At 30.8% G+C, this 16,042-nt stretch overlaps 1 protein-coding gene across 5 annotated transcripts in view; it reads left to right on the forward strand.

Annotated features, from left to right (window-relative positions):
* Positions 1-329: 329 nt before the first annotated feature.
* The window catches only part of LOC133191984 (uncharacterized), a 40,941-nt gene continuing 25,228 nt past the window's right edge, over positions 330-16,042 (forward strand). For 4 of the 5 annotated variants that reach the window (XM_061327785.1, XM_061327786.1, XM_061327787.1 and 1 more), the window contains exons 1-5: positions 330-417; positions 2,194-2,348; positions 3,068-3,289; positions 6,560-6,687; positions 9,179-9,325. In XM_061327785.1, coding sequence (XP_061183769.1) covers positions 2,203-2,348; positions 3,068-3,289; positions 6,560-6,687; positions 9,179-9,325 — 643 coding nt within the window. In that variant the 5' untranslated portion in view covers positions 330-417; positions 2,194-2,202. Of the gene's footprint in view, positions 418-2,193; positions 2,349-3,067; positions 3,290-6,559; positions 6,688-9,178; positions 9,326-11,846; positions 11,956-16,042 lie in introns of those variants that run through there. The other variant, XM_061327789.1, reaches the window with a different exon arrangement.

The raw sequence follows: 16,042 nt of genomic DNA on the forward strand, positions 1-16,042 counted from the left end.
TTAATTTTCCCAGTAGATTAAATGGAATTGGTGACAATACGTTAGATTTTATACTTGTTTGGAATGGTTAACACAAGCACAATTCCATATATCTGCAAATTAACTAGCTTTTTTGGTAAAAATAGAGGGCTACGGCCACTAATAAAAGGTTGTTGACAATGTCACAGTCTCAAATCAGAAAAATAGCAGGCGGGAAGGGATTTACACGATGATAGAGAAAAGATTGTCTGTCCACAATGCATTTACTGATAAATTATTGAATGCTTTCCATTACAGTGTAAGAGCATTCTCTGATGGACATTTTATGCTGCTGATTGAGAGCTTCATTATAAAGGCTACACTGATGCAGATTTGGAGGAGATTTTTGATGCAGAAATTATGCTCTGGAAATCTGCCTGCTTGGAAAATCTATTAAAGGTTAGTATTTTTTGTCCATAGCAGTTACAGATGGGGGAGGGAAAAAAAGAGAATATAATATTGTACAAAACATTCCAGGAAAAAAGTATCTATCTATATATAAATCTTTTATGTCCTTTTTTGATTAAAAAAATATAATGCTTGTACAAGCCTACAGCTAGTATATCTTTTGGTAAAATTCTGAATATTATTAAATGGTCTATTTTTATTTCTGTAATTTCAACTTCATTACTATTTTAATATGAAACTTAAAATAATTAAGTCAGAATAACAACAAAATTATTCATGTATACCAAAGTTCTGTGAACCAAATGATAAAAATATACTCGATATTTGAGTTGCATGCATCGACATCATTTTCAGAATGGGACCGAAAATTTATTTTTGTACCATTATTACATTCTTACTTCCTAAATATTAATCATGAGCAAATTTTTAATTATGTTATGTGGTTGTGTATTTGATCAGGAAAGATTGAGATCTGCATCAGTTTCAACAGCAAATAATATTTCATATTCTGTCAATAATTGCCGTCTGTGCAATATTTGCCTTGCTGCTCAGAATCCAGAAATTCTCTGTGTTTTACCAAATGATGGGATTTTTTAGTCTCCATGCTTTTCTCGTGGTGTCTACAATATTTCTTAAATTCAAGGTCCATTGATTTTTCTGATTGTCATTGAAAATTCAAAATGGTAACTTGAAGAATTATGCATTAGAACATGAGCCTGAACAATTAGACTTATGAAGGTGTCTGTAATGATGTCAGCTAAAAGTTACACAAATTATTGAATATTTCTGTAGATTGTACTGTCAATAATAAGTGGGATAAAGATGTTCAAAATCAACTAAATGTATTCATAATTTATGTCAAAAAATAGACATTGGTGTAGTTTTCAAGAGAGGGATTAAAATTTTTAATTGCAGTCAATCTTGAAAATTAGATACTTAAGGACATACACAACGTAGTTTGAACTTTATTGTCTTTTTCCCTGGAGTTGAAGAGTTCCAATACTTAAAGGAATTGTGTGCTACATTTTAATGTCTATACTTCTTCTAAAACAAGTTTAGATAAACAAAATATCTAGAATATATGCTTAGTAATTTTTGTGTAATTTTCTTTGAATTATACAAGAATTTTCATCAATTGATATCTTTTCAAAACCCCTGGTAATGCATGCTGACTTTTTGTCTACGAACATTTGATGGCACTATAATCTTAAATTAAGATTATCTTGAAAATTATCAGTAGGTAAGGTACGTTGCGTATGTCCTTAAAAAGATTCAAATAAAAATTACATTAAAAAAAAATTATCAGCCAACTTGACAAAGGACATTTTTTTTTAATGGAAACATTTGTTAATTATAGCTAAGTAAACTTACTTGAGTTATAATTGTTGCTCAGACAATTGTTCATTAATTACTTAATTGGCAGTGTATGCCTAAGGCAACAAATCACACCAATTCAGGTCACATAACTCTGTAAAAAATCAATAGCTCTTTTTTAACCTGTGTATATATGTGATCTGGCTTGGCTTGGTAGCTTTGTAATAGTAAGTTTTTACATCTTTTTATTTACTAAATCATTTATACTGCCCTCTTGAATAATTGAATATTTGCTTAACTTTGGGAGCAAGTGAACTTTTAATTAACCGGTATTATAACTGATCAGTCAGGTTTCAAAACAATTGAAAAATGAAATGTGATATTAGTTGTCTATAACAAAGGGTTTTTTTTTAGATAGGGACAGGCTGTATGATCTCTGAAATTATATTGTAGATGTAAAGGATGCATACAGACTCGGGAAATATGAGTCGAGCCGCTCTGAGTAAACACATGAACCTGGAGCATCTCAGCGATGAAGAATGCGAGAAGATCCTGCGTGTGTTACAGAAAGATTTCGAGCTTCGCGACAAGGAGAGAGAACGACTGCAGTAAGCATTTGTGTTGCGAACAATTTAATTTGACCTCTTTTTGCACAAATTTTTACTTTTTTAATCTACTGATCATGATATTTACGAGGAATTAACAAGAAGCAGTTTAATATGATCAATACCCCCCCCTTTCCCCAACCCAACACCCTCATTTATGTTGGGGAAGCCGAAGATTTTGTTCAGATAGGTCATAGACCAAAATCAATTGTTAAGACATTAGGGTGACATGTTGTTCTATGGAAATATCTAAAATAGTGTAATCTCAATTCATATTGGACACTTTCTTTACCTTGACTTTGTCTTGATGGCAGAGTCTTAACTTTACTTAAGTGCCAAATATGAGCCTCTGATGTTCCTCAGTACAAAGTAATGGATGGAACAAGAATGTACATTTCCAGCATCTTTGACTAGGACTTTTTTCAAATGGCCTTGCTTCAAGGTTACAACACAAACTGTTGCTCTTAAGCTTAGTACCACTTGACCAAAAAATGGAGCCTGCAAGTTGTTTACTTTAAAAGTTATGAACAAGATTAAAGTTGTGGATAGGTAAAAGTGATTGACCAAGAAACAATATGCCGTTTGATCTTGGATTTCACAAGCATAAAACTATTTCTTTGAATAAAAGTTTTAACATTAACAACTTAATGCTTTGTTTTATCCATGTGACAATGTGGCATCAGTAGAGAAATTGGTAATTTCAGACTTTATTGCAATTTCAGTAAAATTGAGGAAAGTTTAAAAGAGGAAGAGGAAAAAACTGAGGTGATAGCAGTCAAAACCAAACTAAACGAGGAGGTCTGTGTCCGATGCTGTCAGAAGTTTGGAATCATCTTCAATCGGAAGCAGCTGTGTCTTACCTGTAAACACTATGTCTGCAAACGTTGTGCCGTCTACAATGACAATGAAAAGGGCTACACCTGCCATGCCTGCATCAAAGAAAGGTGATTTTTTTTTATTTTTTAACTGCTCTAGATAATTAACTTCTTGTGAATTAAAACATATAAATCATGATAATGTTTCATATAAACTACAGGCATGTGTTACATGAAATGCAAAAGTGCAAAACCGCTGGTTTTATCTATATTTAGAAGCTTTTTCTGTTGGTTTGTTAACTATTTTTAATTAGAAAAAAAGAGGGATTAATTTTGGAAGTTAATGTGTTGAAAGTATAAGCTGATGGTTTTAGTTGATCTATGTAAGTGTTATGAAAGTTATCACTTCAATTATTTCCCCTAGGAAATTCAATAAACGGACTGATATTAAAAAAAAAAAAAATCTATTTTTCATACCACAATATCCAATATCACTTGTAAAAATTCTCTTTTTTTATTATCATTACTTGTCATTCCAACTATTGTGTCCTACTTTCAAGCATGCTATTATTAATTTTATTTTTCAGTAATAAAAGGTATTATTAGATTGCATTGTCTACATTAATGATTAGAATGTGTGAATAGATCTGATAACTGCAATATTGTAGTGGTATCGGTTGTTATTGATTAGAAATTTTAGTCATATACAGAAATTGAGTTTTCAATTGTATTATTATGAAAAGAACGTACAGTAAAAATTGTTTTAAAATTGATTTATATTTTTAAAATAATTTTGGAAATGATGAATATGAACAACATACAGTAAAAAGGGGTAGGTGATGGTGGGGGGAGCTTTTGATATTTTGTTTGATTGATAATTTAGTGGATTAATTACAAAAAATTGTAAGTAAAATTTTTTTAATCTCTATAAAAATCAAGAAACAAAGAAACAAAAAGAAATCCAAAAAAGTACAGAAATGCATGCATTTAGTGCAAATTATTAGACTAAGTATAAAAAATTAAAAAATATAATGATACCAATTTTGGGCTGTGAGTTATGAAAAGCATATTTCAGCGTAAAATCCCACATAATTTCTAAGGTAGTATATAAAGGGAGAAAAAAACCAACTCAGAATCATATGTCATAATTTCTTCAAAAAAAAAAACTTCTCCACAAACATACTTATTGTAAATCATTTGTATACGTCTAGAGCCAAACTAGAGGAACAGGAGAGGTTTGATATATGTTTCCCTGGCTAATGTGATTAACTCCTTTTTCTGTGCAGAAAATTACTGGGGGCTGTTTTCGCTCATGCATGGGGAAAGATTGGACTGGATCCTTTTAAAATCAAATTCTCTCTTGCCGTAATCAATGGCTTGTACACTTATGGCAGTCAGCTTCTATTGCTTCATTTACACATTTCATGGAAGCCGCTATTGGTTGATTGGTATGCTCTGTCTCATCTCCTGAGGTGCTTTGTTATTCTGTAAAGTCGTAGTAGGCAGATTGCCTACTTTCTTTTGGGATGGGGGGAATAAGCCCTTATCTTCTCTAACCTTACTATCATGTTCTTAAATTGTTAGGTGATGCTATCATTTGGTATTTAAATTTTTCTTGCTATCATGTCTAACAGTTGATTACTAATTATTATTATGGTCCTGCTTTAAGGTTCATAAACCCTCTGCTCATTCATATAAAAGTTTGCTTTAACCGTTATGACTTTCCAAAAGAAATGTATTTTATAGTAAAATACAAACAATTATAGTATAGCTTGCAAGGCAAAATTGGACAAAAAAAAAAAAACACTTCAACTTGTCAAATTTATATAGGAATAATAGACATTTATGTCTAGAGTTATCTCTCTTATTAGAGTATTGATGAACCTTAAGATATCACTTGGTCCATCTATCTGTCTGTCCATCCATCAACACTGTTACATGATGTATAACATGAGTACCTATCAATTTACAGACTTTATATTCACTACGTAAATGGAAGATATTTAGAGGGAGACAACTAGATCTTTTTGGGGTCATTTGATCAAAGGTCAAGGTCAAAAGTTCAAATTAGATACCATTATTATAACACATTTATGTGATGCTATCATCTATTTTTCATCCTATGGACTTCTTACTTTACATATGGAGGAGAATTGTAAGAGGAAGACACTTAAAATTTTGAGGTCACTTAGTCAAAGGTCAAGGTCAGTGATTGGGATTATTGATATGACCATCATTATGCAATTACTTGGACATTTTGTAACATTTAGACTTCATATGTAGTGTATAGATGAGATTGGTTTGGAAAACTCACCTTAAGCTTTCAGAATCAGCTAGTCAAAGGTCAAGACTCTTAAAATAACCATTGTGAAGCAATAATTTAATTGGATAATTTTTTTTACACTTAAAAAAATATTTTATACCTAAACAATAGTAAGAGGATGAACCTGTTGATTTCATTCAGGGGTCGAGATCTAAATGGTTTATTTTCACATGATTACACACTTTTATATGGTACCAACAAATTTATATTTCAACATGCAGACTTCTATTCATTACACAATTAGGAGATATTGTTAGATTCCGAGGCCACTTTCTCAATGATCAAGGTCAAAAAGTTCCAGATTACTACAGGACCTGTATGTCTGTCCATTTTCTAGTTTCTAAGACTTTTGGTTTTGGGATGAAAGGATTCTACAATTCCTAAAAAGAGTGGGTTTATTGAAATGTTTGCCATATCTATTAACAAAATCGGAATATATGGTTCCTTGACTTTGGGTAAGGTTCATTTATATTATGTCATATTATAGGATTAAAAATTGTATGAAATGTAATGTATACATGTATATGTTTTCAATTCTCTTGATTGAAAGTTGAAAAAAGGGTGTAATGGATGTATTTAAATTCAATTTAGAATTATATATTCACCCCAATTGATACTACTGCCATTATATGTAATCATATCCCAGAATGACTGTAATCAAGATGATCAATCTATTTGTGAATTGTCTAAGGGTAAGGAGACATTAAGGTGTCAAAATGCCTTCAGATTAATATATTTATACTTATACATGTATATCATGGACTTGAAGATGGTCAATATTAGATGTATTTTTCATGTTCATGCTAAAAATGTAAGAAATGTAACTGACAGTTTTGGTTTTCTTGTCGTTGTTGCTTTTGTTTTGTTTTGTTTTGTTTTTTTTTTTGGGAGGGGATACACTTTTTACAAGAAAAATCTCACTTTTACCTATACACCATATTTTGAATATTTACCAGTAAATTTTGATGAGTAATCATTAGAATCAAGAGCAAAGTAGCTGCGGTAATCTTTTTTTTTGTACTTGATCATAAAAATGCAAAATTCTCTATATCAAATAAAAAAATAATTTCTTGCAGGGAGTTGAAGCTGAAGTCTTTTGAATGGTTTTACAACAATGTCAGCAGCAAATTCAAAAGATTTGGGAGTGCCAAGGTAGTGCGGTCTTTATACAAACAGAGGGGAGCAAGAGGCCGAGCTTATCATAGTGAGTATAGAGAGAAAAAGGGGGTTGGGGGCAACTCCTTTGGGTAATATATGAGAACTCAGAAGGGAGATAACTCGATCTATATGTAGCATTTATTTTTAATCTGCAGAGAGATTTCAGTGCACATCTTTTGTGCAGCAAAGTACCGGTAACTCTCAGATTATATAAATAAGATGCAAGTCATTCATCTTTTAGTCAAAAAAAAAAAAAAAAAAAAATAAATAAAAAAATAAATTTATAAAAATAAATGCCTAGTATAAGTTAAGGTTCATTAATTCATTCTTTAAAGATTCTTTAGAAAGCTGTCAAAAGATCTTGCGAAATGGAATTTTCTGATTGAAATCATAGGTTAGATATTTAATAAAATAGTTGAACTTGGATAATACAGTTGTCCTTTAAACAACCCTTTTCTCTCCATATATAGGGCAGGAATAAATTCAGTTCATTTTTACATATTAAATGACTACAAGGTAAATATCAGTAATCATAAAAAGATAATGTAGGTCAGTTAATAAATGTCGAAGGTGATCATCATGTTTATGTGCTTTTCTTTTACATAATAATGCATATTCATAGGGCATGTATATAATGTATAATGCAGTATTATTTCTTCAGTAAATTCTTTTATCCTTAAATGTTGTGTATGTTATACACGTGGATCAGTTTTTAAGTATTAGAAATGTTATTCACCCCTTCATTTTTTATTTTTTTAAATTTTAATTTTTTTTTTTTTTTTTTTTTTTTTGAAAAGTGGAAGTTGTTTTAATGATTTTCAAAGAATTTCAAAATTGAAAAGAAGCCTTGAATATTCACATGTAAACTGTCAAGGCATGTGATGTTTACTAAGATGACCTTGGTTGACTATGTATGCCTGTCATGTTTCCAATGTACACACACCGTGAAGTGAAAATTATTTCAGAATCACTGTCATTAGGATAATGTATATGTTTCGGATCCTCCTATTCGCTTTGAATTGTCTTGGAGAATTCTAACTTTTCTGATCACCTGACAAGGGATTTAAAAAAAAAAATGGGAACACTTGAAATCAATGGCAGAAAAAATTTCTTTTATTCAAGATCATTCACATGTAAACAGTGGTATAAATATGCAATTTAGTTGGAATAATTCGCTGCACACTTATATTGATAAGTAATGGATTCATTCACTGTTTGATTTTTGTGGGTTATAAGGTTAAAGGCCTTTTTTCCCCAATGGACACACCTGTAAAAACAGCTGTTTGGGTAGACATCTAGAGATCTATACCTTGTGTGTGAAATTGACATGGAGTGATATATTTCTTGTGTGTGAAATTGACATGGAATGTTATTAATTTCTCGTGTTTGCCTGCTGCGATGTCAGGTGATGTTCTTACAGAATATAACCTGTGGAAGCGACTTTTTGGTAAATATACTTTGTGATGATATCGGGCAATGTTTGGCACATTTAACTTTGAATCACCTTTTTATGGGCCACTGTTGAAATTAAATTTCTCATGTTTACCTCAGTTGCTGTTTGTTCCCTTCCTACCTGAGATTTTAGAAATATAGATTTTTTTGCCATACTTTTCTCACAAAAAATGTGAAAAAATTCAAATTCACTTGACAATGTAAGTGTTGAAATCGAAGTGTGTGTCACATTTAGTTTCTTTGCTTTTTGTTTTTTGGTTGTTTTTTTTTTCCAATATGCAATAGTGTCAAGACCAAAAATTTGAAGTTTCAAAACAGTTTACAAGTACTTAGTTACAGCACATAATTAAATTATTAAATTTTTAATTTCTAGATTAAAATCTTGAAATACCAGTGAAAAAAAAAAATATCAAACTGTGCCGCATGCACAGTGCCATGTGCATTTGAGTTTGAAAAAGGACAAGTCAATTGATATATATTATACAATGAATAATATTTTATTGTTTGCAAATCTTTTTAGAATTTTAGGGTTTATAAGTAAAAATTTGCACTATAGTTCTATCTGTGTTGCTGAAAATCATATTTTTGATGTCAAAATCATATTATTTTTATGTTTTTATGAAATAAATTTATTGTATTTATTCATGACACAGGTTTTATTTTTGTGTATCATACTACAATCATTGATAGAGAACTTACGAGTAAAAAAAATCATATTTCTCATATCTATTTTTGATGAAAAAAAGATTACTAGTATTATAGTTGAACCTTAGTATCTCGAACACAGATATCTCGAATACCATAGAGATCAAGTTCGAAATAATGATGTTTGACTGTATATTTATTCATGACACCAGTCTTAATTTTTGTGAATCATATTACATCAGTTAGTTAGAGAAATTCTCATTATTAATGAAAAGACCTTTACTTTTATGAGAAATAATTTTACAACAAAATAATTTAAGCACAAAAATTGAGCATTACTTTGGATTACAGCAGATTAATCTTTTTAAAATGTAATTTTTTTCCAATATTGAATTGAGATTGGTGCATATGTTCACTGTTATATTGAATTTTCCTTTCAGCTGACAATGAAAGTGACACAGGATACGACCCCAGCTTTCTGGCTTCTCTGAGGGCTGGGGGTAGGGGGGTTGGAGAAATTTCTGACCCTGAGGATGGGAGAAGAGAAGAGGAGGAGAGCTTGAATCTCAACAGTGATGGGGAAAAAGGTCAGTGGTCAGCAATGGTCCAATTTGTTTTAAAAAAAGATCTTTATTAAAAATATTTTTCTCTTGACCATAGATCATTGATTTGAATTACTGTTATACATGGACAGTCAATTGTATGCATAATAGATTCAGTCCATTGCCCTGGTCAGCTATCCTTTAAAAGAAAAAGAAAAAAAAGAAATCGCTGTTTCAAGCTCTTTTATCATAAATCTCTTGCGAGAAGGAAAATTTACTGTTATGATTCATCCTTCAGAATTTTAAAAAAGGCTGAAATTATCTCGAAAAATATAAGAATGATGACAAATTTTTTAAGTCACATGTCCGTTATGAAAGGGGCACACAGCTGATTTGTTCACTTTTAGGCGAAAAATCCACATTCTTTATAGGTCTTGTGCCAAGCATGTGACAGTTCATTTTTTTCCCCTACACAGATCATAGTGTAAGATTTCACTTCTTTCGGTAAAGAGAGATATGCTTCATCATGTGTAAAACATAATAATTCAACAAGAAATGTCTGCTCCTTTATAATTAACATGGTTGTAGACTTTGGTTTTTGAAAATTTTCACAGAATTGAAGTAACTTAATTCTTTTGCAAGAATGGTTTTGGATTAATTTATCCACAGGCCTAAGGAGGAATGGATGAGAGTTATAGCATGATTGTGAAAAGGTCTCATTCTTTGAAAAGTTTTGCTTTAATTCTCTTAATTATTCAGCAAGCTGAAATTAACCACCACTTCACCAATAAAATAATTATGCGCATTATTGATTTTTTTTTTTGGTATTGCTGTAATGTAGTTTAATTATAATTGGAGAAAAATACATTTTATATCGTTGTTTGTTGGATATATTTAGAAGAATACCTATGAAAAACCTAGATGAATTTTTAACAGAACAAAAGTAAAAAAAAATATTAGGAAATTTGAGGATTAACCATTTGTGAATTCAAAGCTTTGCACAATATACAGGAATGTCTGATTTACACAAAATGTTGCATCTTGATCAATATGAGAAGTGATCTTCTTGGGTATTTTAAGTTGGAAATGTATAGCATTATAAATCTGCATAAGCCTAGTGCTAGATCAAACATACTACCAGTAAATTCAAATATAAAATTGTTATTGCCTAAGTTTCAAACTTCCTCCAGAATTCACTACCATTATGTACAGTTGAGATGCAGAGGCCTATGGGTAGTATGTCTCAGTTGGTGACATGATCTGTTACCACTCGGGGTGCGTCACTCTGCCTTTTCTCCCACTTACAGCAGTGGCGTTTTCAGACCCATTTTCATAATTTTTCTGTTAAGTTTTACTGCATAAAAACAGAACTTAAGGAAAAGATAACTCTTACTGTAAAATGAAAGAAAAAATCAAAGAGAATTAACTCTTTTCATAACTTCATCAATTTTAATAAAAAGATTTGATAAAAGTTTTTCCCAACAGTATAAATATGGGAATTTTTAAAGAATTCATTCTTAAATCAAAAAAAGCATTTCTTAGTAATTTTATAAAAAATGATAATTTATTAATAATATTTGGATATATAGAAGGAACATTTTGTACAAAAAGTGTTTCCACTAAATTATGTAAGTAATCTCAGATTTCATAATACTTACGATAGTACAATTTTTTCCACACTTTTATAAAAGTAAAGTTTTTAAGCAAATCAGTCAGCTTATTGTATTTTTGGGATGTGTATAGCATTATAAATGCAGATGGTTTAATTTCTTATTTACAAATTACATTCACTAGGAAATATATATAATATCTAATTCTCAAGCAGTTTACAGTAATCTGGTGTATAGAAAGTAATATGTGATAAACTTGTATATTTTTACATAATCTTAGCATTTCCTTACCACCCTACAGCCTAATGGGCTTTCTTGTATCTATTTGTATTGGGGCCCCAGGAGTGTGTTAAATACCTGTGACCTTTAACCCTAGTGATGTCATCCAGGTAAAAATCTGCTGCCATTGAATCATGACTAGAGATATTAATAAACCTAGTAGTGGCAATAGATAACACAGGTGAAATAAAAATTGAAACAAGAGGATGGGAGAGATATTACGTGGAGGATAATTAGTTGAATAGAAAGTTTATGGTTTGTCGACAGTAGACCGTGGTTGAATAATTTCAGAAGAATGAGGAATTTGTGGAATATGGAGAAAGTTATGCACATCTGTCATTCATTGTCTAACCTAGGATGCTAAGCATACTTATTCCACTTGAGTGAAATCTTCAGAACATTTCTATTTTCTCTTTTGAATGGAATTATCATTACTGAATTGTTAATTCTGTGGGAGAGCAAGACCTGTTTTTAATTTTTTTTTCCTTCTGAAGACATTCAAACTTTTTTTTAAAAGTTAGTGAAATTTTATTTGAATTTAAATTTAAGGAGAGTGTCAACTCATATTCAGGTGATCTGTGTTATCTAAAGAACATATCAATGTTTTTGTTAATAATTGCAACTGAAATTAATCCTCGGCATGGGATAACTTCATTTTTGAAGATTTAAAAAATTCATTGTGAAGTGACTGGGGTTTTTGGAGGACCCACTCCGCTTATTGTACCATGATTCGAGGGAAACGGGAGGGACAAGGCTATGCCTCCTGGTTCATTGGACTAGATAATGGTAAGATTGATACAGTTAATGCCATAAAATTGGAATAATTATATCACTTTGTAATGATTGAAGATATTTTCTTATAGATTGATTCTAAGTAACGTGAAAAAAAAAAGATTACTTCAAGAGGGGGAAAAAAAGGAAAAACATATAATTTTAAAAAGTTTCAGAAAGGGTTTTGAAAAAAGTGTTGAAATTTTATCATAGGAGAAGTTAAGCTAATTATTGCTGGTTCATTTCATTCTTGTCAATTTGGTTAAATGTACAATTTCTTTTTAAAGAAAGAAAATTGTCACATCATTCCATGTTCCTGGAGAAATTAAATCTCTTGACTAAGGGGGATGTGAAGATAATCTGGCCCCTACATTATATGGTTTTCACTCTATTACAATTGGTTAATGGTCCTTTGGACAATCACCTGAAACTCCAATTGTGTTTGAATATAATAGAAATCTGGAGAGACACTGAATGGATTGTGTAAGGCAAAGGGGAGAAAAAATATTTCATTTGTCTTCATTTGTGAGCAAAATGAGATATTTTCTTTTTTTTTCATGTTTTTTCTGCATGATCTTTCTTTTACAACTGTCAGGAACTGATACTTGTTATTTTCTTTCCCCTTTTCATTTTTGGCATTTATAATTAGACAACAGAATTTGCATATAACATTTTAAATTAGTATTTAATTACATGGAGAAATTTATGGTGAAATTTTAGAAAAAAATGAAAGGACTTGCTTAATGCACATTTCTGCAATTTGCATATATAACATGGAAGGATCTACAAATAAGAAAAAAAAAAGAAAGAACATATTACCTAGTGAATTTCTGGAATTGCATATGCACATTTAACAGTCTATATTAGTATATTTAATAACATATTGATTGATTTAGTGTGAATTAAAAAAAATGAAAGAACTTGGTTAATGCATTTTTAAAGAATATATTTTAACTGTTGATCATTACAAATTTTCCCTGGAGCTATTAATTATAGTACTTCAGACATGATGAAATTAACACTATAACAATATTGATTTGGGCCAATCTTTCCAATAACACACCTTTTAAGATTTTATGTCGAGTTGTGAATGCTTAAATCTAACGGATAATTTTTTGTGCAAATAGATTGGTCCAACAATTACATTGGTCCAACAATTACATGGAACAGAATGCAGTCGTAAGTTTGGGGCCATTTTGCTTACAAATTGACTTGCACAGCGAGGATTTGAATTTTTTTCTTACAATCATTGAACCCCCATTTTGTCGTATGAGTCAGGTATTGATTTTTGATCCCACGAACAAAACAAAAGTAACAGATGGCTGGGCTAGGTTCTCAGGATATCAAATACCTAATTCCTACAATTGTGCTTTGAACTAATACAGTTGGGTATAGACCTGGGTTAATACTTGAATAAGGCCCATCTTTATATCTAGTCCTTAATGTAGTGCACATTGAAAAAGGTGAATCAGTTGCATTAACACATAGAAACTAATATTATCACTGATATGCAGTGATAATGTACGATAAGTCAGACGAGAGGTTATAAAAATATATATACTGTCATAAAATCTGAATTTTCAATGAGGGACTATTTGACAGTGGCGAGTTATAAAGTGGTGAATTGGTGCTAAGGAAAATAAAGATTTGCATCAAGTTTAGATTTATGGACCAATTCTTACCTCATTGCTGTGGACATCAGATGTTGCTTAGGACTGTTTAAGTGTATAGTTATGTAAGCTCGTAAATATTTATGAACTTTCGAAACTGCTCAAAATTTTTAAGGCTGTCATCGAGTTGATAAGTTTTCATAATACATGTACTAGTACTTTTGATATCATGTGTCTTCTTAGGAAAATTACAAGAGATATAAAAAACAGTGGTCATCAAAATTTGTATTCTCTCTATTGAAGAATTTCTTTACTGTACAAGGGATCCCCTAGCAAAGACTTTCTTTAGGTGTTTGGCTATGAAATGTATGCAAATGCATGCTTTGACCATTGGGACATGATACCTTAAATTGTATTATAGGGTATATAGTCACAGATTTTACTTACTGCAAAGTTCATCATGCATATCAAAGAATAGCTGCAAAGTATGTGTAGGGTTTTCTCAAGACAAGAATAGATTTGCTGGAGTGCAAAAAAATGTTCTATAAGTGTCCTTGTATGCATGCTTGAGAGGAATGTATTGTTATGGTAACCTTGAAGTTTTCTCAAACATGTGACCAGAGTAGTTGATGCTGTTTTCTTTATTTATTGTCCATAAGTAATTAACAAACCAGTTTTGTGGGGTCAGTTGCTTGGTCTGGGCAGTGACCTGTTTAGTTCTCCAAATTAAGTCCCCAAAATAAATGCATTTTAGTTTAATGTACGAAGTTAGTTGCATTGTATAACTGGGTCTAAATAATCCATGGGAAAAAAAGGTAGCAAAATGCCTTATATTGTAAAAAAGATAACGATATTGAAATTTTTATGGTATTTTTACGTTTTACAAGGTTGATTGTATTAGTTGATATTAAAATATTATATCAATATTGGATGTTGGGAAATGACCATATAAGAAAATTATTGAAAGTGTTACATTACGATGAAATAAAACAGATTACCACACACATATAATCTTATATATCTCATTTTATTAGGTGGAAATAGATCAATGCAAATTTTTTGAAGCAATATATGGGTTAGATGTTCCAAAATAAGCTATAAAACAGCATTAATTATTCACCCGCGTGACTAACATTTCCGAAATTTATTCAATATAGTCAGGAGCAATTTCATTGAGGAACATCAAAGAAAATCTCACAAACACCTGGACATAAATTTCTCCATGAGAATTTTGTTTCATATTTTCTTATTCATTCCCCTTCCCTGCTTGGATACATAATTAAAGCCTCTGTTTGTTTTTGTCACAGCTGATATTATTTTTTGAAACTTTAATTTTTGAAAAAAGTAAACATTTTAATGGCAGGTGGTCCATAGTTATGAATAAATTAAGATTTAAACAAAGTAGGTGTGTACCAAAAACAATAACATAAACAAAATTCCATTGGATTTTAAATCTGGAGCAATTTGACATTCTCTTCCATCTTGGTAAACTACATGGATCATTAAGTCGACCTTGTTTTTATATCAGATTGTTTTGAACTTTGATTGACAGGGGTTTTAATTTTGAAAGATTTTAAATTATACCAAAGAGAAAATTCCATACATGCAGTAACGTGTCTCTCACCAACTGCTGCAGTTTTGTCACTCCTATTTGAATTCAATTTTGAAAAAAAAATATTTTGAGAATGAGAATGAAATCTTTCAAAGCAAAGAAGGTAATCAAAATGAATATATTTCATATCAACTTCCGAAGCTTTGTCAGTCTGCTTTATTTTGATTAACAAAAAACAAAAATCTTGTGAAATCCATAATTTGTTCAAAATTGATAGATTTCATATCAATATTCATAAAATTTTCATACATTTTTTAATTTCATAAATAGTTATTCTTGGCCTCAGAGCATCTAAAGTTAAAGAGCTGATGATTGATATTTCACTTAATGTTGGTATATGTAACACGTTTCTGTAACAGTTAAGTGATGATCTGTGATTCTGTCAGACAGATGTAATGATCTAGAGAGTTTTTATTAGACCAAGTTATGATCAAAACCATAACAAGATGGTGCAGTGACATTGCGATCAAGTTCTCTTGCTGGTGGTTTTTTTTTTTCATGATGAATGGTTATATGTAAATATAAGTTCATGTCTGGTCAAAGTGGTAGAACACATGGTGCAAAAACCGGCGATACGTACCACAGAACAACCGCATCTCGACAGCAGTATCCCCATATTGTATATCAGCTTTTATCTGGTCTCTAGTAAAATCAAAGTATCAGATTCAAAATTGAAAGTTTTCTGCATCATAAGGAAAAATCTTTTCTAGTCGCTCAAGTACAAAATGAAATGCAGAGTGTTTTATGGTTCATTAAAGGAAAAGGGTGACATCAAAACACCATAAAAATTGGAATCTCTTTGGAGAGGAATTTCAAAGGTGTTTCAGCTGCCAAAAAAGTTGACATAATTATCATATGAAACGAGGTCATAAATACCTGG

This window comes from Saccostrea echinata, unplaced genomic scaffold (assembly GCF_033153115.1).
Source record: "Saccostrea echinata isolate AGI-Se365-2 ecotype Australia unplaced genomic scaffold, CSIRO_AGI_Sech_v1 ptg000025l, whole genome shotgun sequence".
Taxonomy (NCBI): domain Eukaryota; kingdom Metazoa; phylum Mollusca; class Bivalvia; order Ostreida; family Ostreidae; genus Saccostrea; species Saccostrea echinata.